At 41.6% G+C, this 12,221-nt stretch overlaps 1 protein-coding gene across 3 annotated transcripts; it reads left to right on the forward strand.

Annotated features, from left to right (window-relative positions):
* Positions 1 to 1,349: 1,349 nt before the first annotated feature.
* Positions 1,350 to 9,356, forward strand: LOC143880019 (7-deoxyloganetic acid glucosyltransferase-like). 3 transcript variants are annotated; one of them, XM_077382769.1, is made up of 3 exons: positions 2,781 to 3,526; positions 5,739 to 6,716; positions 9,218 to 9,356. In XM_077382769.1, exons 1-2 carry the CDS (start codon positions 3,031 to 3,033, stop codon positions 6,674 to 6,676), a joined length of 1,434 nt encoding a protein of 477 aa, XP_077238884.1. In that variant the 5' UTR covers positions 2,781 to 3,030; the 3' UTR covers positions 6,677 to 6,716; positions 9,218 to 9,356. The 3 variants fall into 3 exon arrangements, with proteins under 3 accessions (XP_077238885.1, XP_077238884.1, XP_077238883.1); XM_077382770.1 differs by lacking the exons at positions 2,781 to 3,526; positions 9,218 to 9,356 and adding an exon at positions 1,350 to 2,093 and having other exon boundaries at positions 5,739 to 7,549; XM_077382768.1 differs by lacking the exon at positions 9,218 to 9,356 and having other exon boundaries at positions 5,739 to 7,614.
* Positions 9,357 to 12,221: the final 2,865 nt, after the last annotated feature.

The raw sequence follows: 12,221 nt of genomic DNA on the forward strand, positions 1-12,221 counted from the left end.
TAATTCATCTGAGGTGGCTGCTCTCTTATGGGACAGACGCCCTGCGAAATGCTTTATGCGATGGTCCCTAACGAATCCCTTTTATTTAAGTGGGTTTTAGTTAATTAAGGATTAATCTAATAAGGAGTCCAAGTATAATTAGGAAAGTAGTTGCATTTGGAAACCTAACCCTAACATCCCATACAAAATATGAGTCTTTTCTTATTAAGTGGGTTTCATCTGAACAGAATAACTTTTTTAACGGACGGATTGCAACCATCGAGAGGCATCAACAATCTGCTCATCACTAAGACTAGGTGGCAGCCTTAGGGAGGCCGATGCAAACGAATAAAGAGTGAGGCTGAGGCTGAGGCTGAGGATTTTTTTGGTTTTGTATTGATGGTAAGATATGTTAGAAAAGGATTCCTATAAAGTGGTGAAGGGCTTAGTCTGTTGCTACATTTGACAAACAAATATAATCTAAAATTATCGTAAGCAGTCACCAACTTCGATCCACTTAGGGATAAAATAGGTGATTAGTATGGCTTTCAGCTGGTGAGACTTCTTTTTCACACAGGTTGTTTCTTTCAACCTCACCTTATCAACGTTCTGTTCACCTGTAATTAAGGGTAGGTTTGGTTGCACAATTTATGGGATTTACTAAGGCCCCTGTTTGTTGTGGATTTTGAGAACCGATTGTGATTCCAAAACTGATTATTGGACTTAAAATTAAATGTATACTTGCGTACAATAATCAGTTTTGGGCACACAATCGGTTCTCAAAATCTAAAACAAACTAAGCCTAAGTGTTTTAACTGGTTTTGGGTTGCCACGCCATCTACTAGTAGTATTTGGTTGCATATTTAAATTCAAACTACTACTATTTGTCATATCTCCCCCTAGTTTATTCCTTGTGTGCCCATGTGGCATGGGCACACAAATACACAATTACCATATGAAACAACCAATTACTCCAAAAGCTTAAGCCTGTAAGAGTTCATGTTAATTAATCATTTATACTTCGACATTTATTAGGTTATTTTTTAATTAATTTTTTATTTAAAATTTGTTCCCATTCTAATTCAGATTCCTGATTCTGACAATTTTCTTGTTGCCCTTGCCGTCTTTTTCCTGCTTTCTACCCTTACCATTGGAATATATATTTGACAAGTGTCTTGTTGCCTTTGTCGTGTTTTTCCATTGGAATATCATGCTACCAAGTCTTCGGTGGATTTATTAGTCTGTCTCTGCACACTATGCATTTGCTGTCGCAATAAGCCTAGAACCATGCCTTTGTCGTTATCCTCCACCACCACTAGCCATGTCATTTCATTTAACCATTTTGTTTACATATAGGACATTAGAGCCAATCCTACCTGAAGAATGATAGCTGCATGGGCGCCTTTCATAAAGAACCAGAATAGGGCCTTTGATTGGATATACCGATGTAAGCGATGGAGCGGATCCAATCAAGGGGCCCTTTTCCGGCTCTTTTTACAAGGGCGCCCTTGCATCTATCATTCCTTATCCTAATTTTGGGATCCATACCAACCCAGCTTTTCTATAGATAAAGGCGGCATGAGATGGAGGAATCCAGGAAAATCCTCCAAAGTCCACCATGGAAAACAAAGTCCCCCACGTGCTTCTCCTCCCCTTCCCAGCCCAAGGCCACATAAACTCCATGATCAACTTAGCTCAGCTCCTTTGCTTAGCTGGATTCCACATCACCTTCTTAAACACCGATCACAACCATGATCGCCTCCTCCGTTTCACAGATATCCAATCCCGTTTCAGCCCCTGGCCAGGATTCCGTTTCCGTACAATCTCCGATGGACTTCCGGTGGGACATCCACGGTCGGCCGACCGGTTCATGGAATTAGTCGACTCGTTGAGAACCCACATGAAACCGCTCTTCCGGGAGATGCTGATTTCCAACCGCCGGGAATTGGATGCCGTGACATTTATTGTCGCCGACGGGATCATGATGTTTGCCACTGATGTGGCGGATGAGGTTGGGATCCCCATCTTTACTTTTCGTACGATTAGTGCGTGTAGCTTCTGGTCTTATTTCTGTATCCCCAGACTGGCTGAAAATGGTGAGCTACCCTTCCCAGGTAAACTTCAATCTCTCATCTCCGTATTCAAAAGAATATACAGTGAAGTTTGATGTTTAACCATAGGTCATGTACGATCCCACATCGGAAAGGGAGGGAAGGTTACTGGGCTATATATCTAGATCTTCCATCTCCCTGCATTTTAGTTCGGGCACGGTTAGTGGTAGAAGACCAGGACAATATTTACACAGTTGGGTCGGGGGGCATGACACGTGACAATCATTTTGCCGGAACATTTGGATTTTTAAGGCATAGGAATTGTTTTTTGTTTCATGATAAATGGCTGATCCCCAAGTGGTGTGAGATGAGTGGGGTGGGTAAAGTGACTAAAAATCGATCAGAAAACTAATGTCGAACAAGCCAAAATACATTTTTAGCCACTTCTACACTAGTTTCCTTATTTTTGTTTCCTGATTGTTAGCAACTCACGCGTCATACCCCTCTCTCAGCACTTGGAGATCACTGATTTATCATGAAAAAAAAATTCTTGGCTGCAAGACGTGCCCGTGGTATATATCAAGGAGTGCTGAGGCTCACCCAAAGGCAGTAGCTCTGATAAGTCTGTCTCTAGACACTATGCATATGCTGTCGCAACAAGCCTAGAACCATGCCTTTGTCGTTATCCTCCACCACCAGTAGCCATGTCATTTCATTTATCCATTTTGTTTACATATAAGACATTAGAGCCAATCCTAACTGAAGAATGATAGTTGCAAGGGCGCCTTTCATAAAGAACCAGAATAGGGCCTTTGATTGGATATACCAATGTAAGCGATGGAGCGGATCCAATCAAGGGCCCTTTTCCGGCTCTTTTTACAAGGGCGCCCTTGCATCTATCATTCCTTATCCTAATTTTGGGATCCATACCAACCCAGCTTTTCTATAGATAAAGGCGGCATGAGATGGAGGAATCCAGGAAAATCCTCCAAAGTCCACCATGGAAAACAAAGTCCCCCACGTGCTTCTCCTCCCCTTCCCAGCCCAAGGCCACATAAACTCCATGATCAACTTAGCTCAGCTCCTTTGCTTAGCTGGATTCCACGTCACCTTCTTAAACACCGATCACAACCATGATCGCCTCCTCCGTTTCACAGATATACAATCCCGTTTCAGCCCCTGGCCAGGATTCCGTTTCCGTACGATCTCCGATGGACTTCCGGTGGGACATCCACGGTCGGCCGACCGGTTCATGGAATTAGTCGACTCGTTGAGAACCCACATGAAACCGCTCTTCCGGGAGATGCTGATTTCCAACCGCCGGGAATTGGATGCCGTGACATTTATTGTCGCCGACGGAATCATGATGTTTGCCACTGATGTGGCGGATGAGGTTGGGATCCCCATCCTTACTTTTCGTACGATTAGTGCGTGTAGCTTCTGGTCTTATTTCTGTATCCCCGGACTGGCTGAAAATGGTGAGCTACCCTTCCCAGGTAAACTTCAATCTCTCATCTCCGTATTCAAAAGAATATACAGTGAAGTTTGATGTTTAACCATAGGTCATGTACGATCCCACATCGGAAAGGGAGGGAAAGTTACTGGGCTATATATCTAGATCTTCCATCTCCCTGCATTTTAGTTCGGGCACGGTTAGTGGTAGAAGACCAGGACAATATTTACACAGTTGGGTCGGGGGCATGACACGTGACAATCATTTTGCCGGAACATTTGGATTTTTAAGGCATAGGAATTTTTTTTTGTTTCATGATAAATGGGTGATCCCCAAGTGGTGAGAGATGAGTGGGGTAGGTGAAGTGGCTAAAAATCAGAAAACTAATGTCGAACAAGCCAAAATACATTTTTAGCCACTTCTACACTAGTTTCCTTATTTTTGTTTCCTGATTGTTAGCAACTCACGCGTCATACCCCTCTCTCAGCACTTGGAGATCACTGATTTATCATGAAAAAAAGTTCTTGGCTGCAAGACGTGCCCGTGGTATATATCAAGGAGTGCTGAGGCTCACCCAAAGGCAGTAGCTCTGATAAGTCTGTCTCTAGACACTATGCATATGCTGTCGCAACAAGCCTAGAACCATGCCTTTGTCGTTGTCCTCCACCACCACTAGCCATGTCATTTCATTTAACCATTTTGTTTACATATAAGACATTAGAGCCAATCCTAACTGAAGAATGATAGATGCATGGGCGCCTTTCATAAAGAACCAGAATAGGGCCTTTGATTGGATATACCGATGTAAGCGATGGAGCGGATCCAATCAAGGGGCCCTTTTCCGGCTCTTTTTACAAGGGCGCCCTTGCATCTATCATTCCTTATCCTAATTTTGGGATCCATACCAACCCAGCTTTTCTATAGATAAAGGCGGCATGAGATGGAGGAATCCAGGAAAATCCTCCAAAGTCCACCATGGAAAACAAAGTCCCCCACGTGCTTCTCCTCCACTTCCCAGCCCAAGGCCACATAAACTCCATGATCAACTTAGCTCAGCTCCTCTGCTTAGCTGGATTCCACATCACCTTCTTAAACACCGATCACAACCACGATCGCCTCCTACGTTTCACAGATATCCAATCCCGTTTCAGCCTCTGGCCGAGATTCCGTTTCCGTACGATCTCCGATGGACTCCCGGTGGGACATCCACGGTCGGCTGACCGGCTCATGGAAGTAGTCGACTCGTTGAGAACCCATATGAAACCGCTCTTCCGGGAGATGCTGATTTCTGACCGCCAGAAATCGGCAGGCCCCGTGACGGGATCATGATGTTTGCCATCGACGTGGCGGATGGGCAGGGGATCCCCATCCTTACTTTCCGTACGATCAGTGCATGTAGCTTCTGGTCTTATTTCTGTATCCCCAGACTGGTTGAAAATGGCGAGCTACCCTTCCTAGGTAAACTTCAATCTCTCATCTCTGTATTAAGAAGAACAGACAGTGAAGTTCGATGTGTAACTGACCAATGATTGTTTGGTCCTGTACAAAGAGAGGGGAAATTACTGACCAATGATTGTTTGGTCCTGATGGATAGGAGGGGAGGAAACTGAAAAAAGAACATACACTGAAGTTTAGTGTATAACCACATGTCATCGTTATAATCATTTACACTTCAACACATGTGACCCTTCTTTTTTGGGTTGGTCTTTTCATGATAAATTGGTGTGTCCAAGTGGTTATGAGAGTGGGGTGGCTGAAAATCTGGATAGAAAAAACAGGAAACTAGTGTCTTGGGGGATGAGGAGTGGCAAAAAATAAGGAAATAGTGTCTCTCACATCATTTCGCCCGCGGTTCCACTTCTATGCACGAGGAAATGGGATTCAAACCCATGATACAATCTTCTTGTATGTTGATTTAGAAAACCAATGCCTTAAGCCACTCAGTCATGCCTCTATTTTATTTTTATTTTTGCCATTTCTCATCTCCGGAGACACTAGTTTCCTAATTTTTCGTATCCTGACTTTTAGCCACTTCACTCTCATCTCCACTTTGAGAAACTGTTTTTTAATGAAAAAAAAAATCCCTGCGGCCAGACTTGCTCTTAGTATCAAGGCGTAGTTAAGTTCAAACCTAGACTTACCTTTAGGCAATAGATCTAATACCATGTGAAACAACCAATTATTTTATAAGCTTAAACTGTTTTAGTTGGTGTCATTTAATCAGTTAAACTTTAACATTAACTGAAAAATTGCAGACGGAGACATGAACGGGTTGATAAAAGGTGTGCCGGGCATGGAAACCTTTCTACGACGGCGAGACCTCCCGAGTTTCTTACGAGTCAAAGAACTCAACATCCCGAGCCTCCAATTCATCTGGACGGAGACACAAAACACGACTCGTTCAGCTGGACTCATACTCAACACCTTTGAAGACCTCGAAAGCCCCATTCTCTCTCAAATCCGCTCTCACTGCCCCAACATCTACACCGTCGGACCCCTCCACGCCCTCCTCAAATCCAAACTCTCCAATAATAATAATTCTTCTTCTTCTTCTTCTTCCCTATGGAAAGAGGACAATACATGCATGACATGGCTAGATTCTAAGCCACCAAAGTCAGTTATCTATGTCAGTTTCGGCAGTTATGCCACCGTGACTCGGGACGAGATGTTGGAGTTTTGGCATGGTCTGGTCAATAGCCAGAAATCCTTCTTGTGGGTCATACGCCCGGATTCCATCACCGGAAAAGGTGAAGAAGGTCAGATCCCGGCGGAGCTGGAGGAGGGAACGAGGAAGAGGGGGTTCTTAGTGGAGTGGGCCCCACAAGTGGAAGTTCTGGCCCACCCCGCGGTCGCCGCATTTCTGACACACAGTGGGTGGAATTCGACGGTGGAGAGTGTCTTCGCCGGAGTTCCGATGATTTGCTGGCCGTTCTTCGCAGACCAACAGATTAATAGTCGGTTTGTTAGCGAGGTATGGAGGGATGGTTTGGACATGAAGGATTTATCATGCAGTAGAGAAACGGTGGAGAAGTTGGTGAGAGAGGTGATGGAAGGGAAGAGGGAGGAGCTGAGGACATCTTCAAATAAGATTGCAGAATTTGCGAGGCAGAGTGTCGGCGTAGGTGGCTCTTCTTGGAACAATTTAGAGAGATTGATTGAGGATATTAGATCCATGAGCTTTCCATTACACTAGAGAGATACTCAAGATGCTATGAACATTCAAGCAGACAAAGGTAAAATAGAGTAGAACCATTATCAAAATATGGCTGTACGGATATCAGTCCTCTATTAGCAAATTATTACAAATTAAACATATATCTTTAAGAAAAAGAATGGGAAATTTTCTCATGTACCTGTCTTGGGTATGTGTGATGACTCTGAAAACAATAATCAGTTGAATCAAGAGAACTTTCACAAGAAGAAGCATATGCAGGGGCGGAGGCACATATAGCATGAGGGGGCCATGGCCCCCCATGACTTGCAAAATTTCTTCTATACTGCTTGGATGTACATGCATGCTTTAGTTAGTTTAGTGGCCATCTCCTTTCCTCCCCCCTCTCCTCAAGTGTAAATACCTGGCTCCGCCCCTGAGCATATGCAAACAAACCAAGAGAAACTTACATCCTTCTCCCTTTCTATATATATATATGGAAGGTAGAATTCCCCTAGAAGGGCCTTCTAACACTAAATAGTATCCCAGATCCACAAACCAAACTCTAGACTAGCTACCGAGTCCCATACTCTCCACATATTCTTTTTACAGCTTGGGTTGATGCCCCTTTGGCATGAGATTTGCAATTGTTATCTCAATGTAGTGCTCAAAAGCCACACAATAATCTCGACGCTCTATTTAACAAAGAAGTTATGTCTGTGCTTATTTCCACCTGCGATTGTATTCATTCATGCATTCCTAAGGCCATGTTTGGCAACCATGTATTTTTTTTCCACGGAATATTCGTTACTGACAATGGAGAGCCCTTGCATCCTGAGGTTTAGATTACTAAAATCTAACCCTCATGATGCAGATTACCTCTTCCTTACTGACAATGGAGAGTTCAAGACATATATAGATTAATCATCTTACATACAAGTTTATTTGAATGTATTAATTTCTGCATCTCCTCTATTCATCACTCTCGACTTTCATCATCGAGGATTTTCATGTACATTTTTGAACTATTCATGTCCATGCATTATGAACACGTCTATGTGTGCATTTACTTACGTGAAGACAGGTGGAGCTACATGTAGGCAGGGGCAGAGCTACATGTAGCATAAGGGGGCAGCTGCCCCCCAAACTCCTTAATACGCCCAACTCAATTGGGCTCAACCCCTTTTAAAATTTGAAGCCTGCCCCCTTATGTATAAATCCTAGCTCTGCCACTGCATGTAGCATAAGGGGAGCAGCTGCCCCTGTTGAGTTGGGCCAAACTCCTTAATAGGCTCAACTCAATTGGGCCCAGCCCCCTTTAAAATTTGAAGCCTGCCTCCTTATGTATGACCTTGCCCTCTTATGCATAAATCTTGGCTCCGCCACTGCGTGAACATGTTCACATGCACACATCAAATCACAGTCACAGAGTTTTAAATTGGGAAAAGGCGGGTTTTTTTAATTTAGAACATAAATATATACTTATTTTCATAAATAAGACAGTAAAAACAAGGAAGGATGGTTTAAGTGCATACGATTGCTAGATTAGGATATGAGTTCCGTTTCAGCGGCAATGACTTTTTCATTCATTTTGAAATGCTTACAAGATATAAAAATTATATATGTGAAACAGATGAATTATTCATCAAATTCACAATTTAATTCAGAAAATTTGGTTTAATTTGGAAATCCGCATTTAATTGGAAAAAGGTGAGAACTTTAATTATTTAACTTATTTAAATTTTGAAATGGGGGTCAAAATTCGGATTTTATCATTTTCAATTATTTGAAGAAACTTGTAACTAATACATTAAACACCTAGATATAGATACATGTACCCTGAAAATTTCTTCATTTACTGTATCTCTAGATTGCTGTCTTCTTCTTTCTTTTGCACTTCAATAGCCTCTTCTTTGCTCTCAGTCATGTCTTTGCCATCCTTGAAGATCAAAAACTCCATCATCTCCACATGGAAGAAGATGAAGCTTCCATGAACATGCGTAATACAAGATCCAAAATCGACACCAACTACACAATGCCATGCCATGCCATAGGCTTCATCGAACTTCTGTAGAGTACAACGACGGAATTAATAGATGGATGATTGTAAAAAGTTAACCAGTTGACCTCGAACAAAATCAAATTAGAGAAGCATGAAATTATGCTTAATATCTCAAAATTACCTTAAAAAAAATTTAAATGGTGCTTTGACCAAGGCCCACATAAATTGGCCTCATGGTAGTTAATATCTCAACCCCTCTTTTTATCGTAAATATGTAGTGTGTGTGTGGTCTTATATATTTTTTTGGCGAGAGCAGTACCTAGGAAATGATTGTATTGCACCCCTCATTTTCTTTCTTATATTGAAAATATGAGTTAATGTTTTGCCTGGGCTCCGTTTCTTTCGGCGTAAAATTAATTTTACACCCATTTTTCACTTTAAAATGGATTTAAATTTTATTTTGCACTCATTTTACTTTGAAAGAAACAGAGCCTTCCCAAAAATCATGTGGCGAAAAAAGGTTTCAGGATTACCTGTTTGATATGATGAGCAATGGATTTACAATCGGAGATTTCGTGCAGATCAAGGGCCTGGTAAGCTAGCTCCATGGCGTAGTTTTGCATCATTTCCGGCATGTCTGTTTCATGTATTACTGCCCTCCCTTCCAACATTTCATAAAACAATGAGAGATGCCTATCAAGGAGAATCAGAAAATCTTAACTGCACTCATTGATGCTTAGTGTTTGAGCTATTATAGCCTAAGGTAGAAGACAAGGACCCAGAGAGCTTGTGATATGAGAATAGTGGGTGGTGGAGAATGGAAGACAAATGGAGATTTTTTTCCCCCTCTCTTTTCCTTCCAAAGCTTGAAGTGACCATGAAAAAAATCTAGTTCGTTTGCAAGTTGGGTAGAGATGGTTCGTGGACAAAATGTGATATTTTTATTGAGCACATTCACAGCCCCTTGATTTGAAAGATACACCCATCTCTTTATTTAAACTTCTTCGATTGGCTAGTGACAGCTTCTTGGGAGCCTGGCACAGCCAAAGGAGAGAAGATTCAAATTAAGAGGGTTGTAACTATCAAAAAGAGGCCAGGATGCAAAGATTAGATTATGTGATAACTAGTTTTGCGGGATGTCTAAGGCTCCATGGCCGGTGTGAGTACGTGACCCAGATGGTCTTAGATTCAAATGGAGGTTGACCCCTACGATATAAAAAATTCTATTAAAAATTATATATGGAGATGGTTTTCCAATAAAAAAATTTCTTGAAAAGAAAACAAATGACAATGGAAAGAAACATGATTAGTATGTATCTTAGATAAGGGAGATAATAAATTCGCACCCCCTGTAGGATAATTCGCACCCCTTATAACGTGAATTGTTGCAGCAGACTTTAACGCTTTTTGACGTCAGATCGCGTTAACAGTGGGGGTGCGAAATTATAATCACCCATTAGATAATTATATATCTATTTATATATCGTGCCAGGTGCACCCTATACTACTCATAATAACAAATAAGCCTTGCCTAGTCTTCACATCAAGGCAAAAGGTTTTGACTTAGGTTACGACATTGACCCGTTTTCATTTTTGAACTAATAACTCTATATGCATGGCGAGTTTTGATCAAGATTTTATTTTGTGTGTGGTTGTATAGTCTAGTAATTTTCAAAAATTACTTACGGCTCACTTCATAGGCTGATACAAACCGTCCCTTTGTTAGGCCACAACATAAACAGGTTGTATATATGCAGTCCCTTTATAGATCGGAGGTTAGGATCATCCTATGAAAATGTTTTTTTGGAGTACAACCTATTTAAGTTGTGCCCCAAGAAACGAACGGTTTAGATCATCCTATGAAGTGGGCCGTACATTACTTTTTGAAAAATACTGGACTACACCATATAAAATCTTCATATTAATCACACATCATTGTGAAATGTGAAATTCAGAGTTCACTACACATTTTTTTGTTTAAAATGAATGGGCTCAAGCCCAATTGTGCTGGAATGAAACTAACTAGATGGAGGGAGAAGGAGAAGATTCAACTTGACGCCAATTAATACACAAAGAATGAAGCCCAAGTTGTCATAGCTAAAAATAGCTTACAAAAGGAGAAGATGCAGTGCCCAAAATTAGACCTGGCAAAGAGTGACCCGGACCGCCCGTAATTTCCAAGTCCGGGTTGCAATTTAGTGACCCATTTTAGTTTGACCCGCAGGTCCACCCGGCCCGTCAAAACTGGTCCGGGCTAGGTGGACCCGTGGGTGCCCGTTAAAATGCATAATACTTTTTAGGGGAGAGGGTATTTTCGTCACATCTACTTGAATTCCAGTTTTCAAATGCTTTTTCTTCCTGTGTGGTCATCATTTCATGCAGATAAGGACTGCCTTGTCCCGAGGCAAAAGAGGAATAAATTTCATTTTCCATTTTTATGTAAGACAAACCAAAAGACAAAGGAAAAGAAGATTGTCGGTAGAGTGCGGGTATCGAGAATAACACACAAAAAAAACAAAGAAGAATAGAGTGAAAGCTATTAGAGAGAGAGGGAGAGAGAGAGAGGAATGAAAAGACTTTTTAGAGGATGTGACACATGCCGGGTTTTTTTTTTAAGAAAACAACCAAAATTCTTAAAAACAATACGGGTGACCCTGGGGTCAACCCGGCCCGTACGGGCCGGGTGCGGGTCCAAGATCCGTGACCCGTAAATTTTTCCAGGTCATTGTAACCCGGACCCGTATGGGCCGGATCAAACCCAGCCCACCCGTTTGCCAAGTCTACCCAAAATATATACTACATGTCAAATCGAGATTAGCATTTCATACAGATACTTAGCTCCCCTAAGCTAACACTGACACGCTAATATATGTAAAGTAAATGACTATTACAATTCCAAAAAAAAAAATATGAAGTACCAAGAACATTATCTCCTAAAAGACTAGATTTCCAATATAGTATGTGGAGTTATAAATTGACCCCCTACGTGTCTTTCTTTCTCCTCTTTCTTTCTCTAACCCAAAGGAGTGAGAAAGACACATAGGAGGTCGATTCATCACTGGCCTATAGTACTCAATGTAGCAAGTAATCAATGTCGTAAAGTTCCAATATAGGAATACTCAATAGGTGAATGACAAGCTTCATGCAAGTAGCAATTTCCATGACAGTCGAGTGGTCAAAGGGTCAAGCTTATCTTTCCAGCAAGCTGCTCAATTACATGGTAAGTTTTTGCCTGAATAGCCTGTTAAGCCGCTCATTGCCAACCCTGCTCTTCACCATTGTCTTACCATGAAACCTTAGTAGTGGATGAAGTATACACTGAAATTATAGTGTATATGCTATGCACTCAATCACAGTCCTGATTCGCTGCACTATCTAATAGTGATTATGACATTGCCAACTATACACAAATCGTCAGTAGTGAATCCACTCACAACCACGTTTGTGCGGTAGTAGATGGCACATACACTGACAACACAATGATGTGCTGACTAGATTGAACATTAGTGTTCAAGTTATACACCTTTCATTTCATCTATAGCCAAAAATGAAAGAAAACTAGGCGCTAACTAGCAAGAAAACTAC

Source organism: Tasmannia lanceolata, unplaced genomic scaffold, assembly GCF_043159265.1.
Source record: "Tasmannia lanceolata isolate RefF3 unplaced genomic scaffold, GAP_Taslan_0.1 ptg000006l, whole genome shotgun sequence".
In the NCBI taxonomy this organism is placed as follows: Eukaryota; Viridiplantae; Streptophyta; class Magnoliopsida; order Canellales; family Winteraceae; genus Tasmannia; species Tasmannia lanceolata.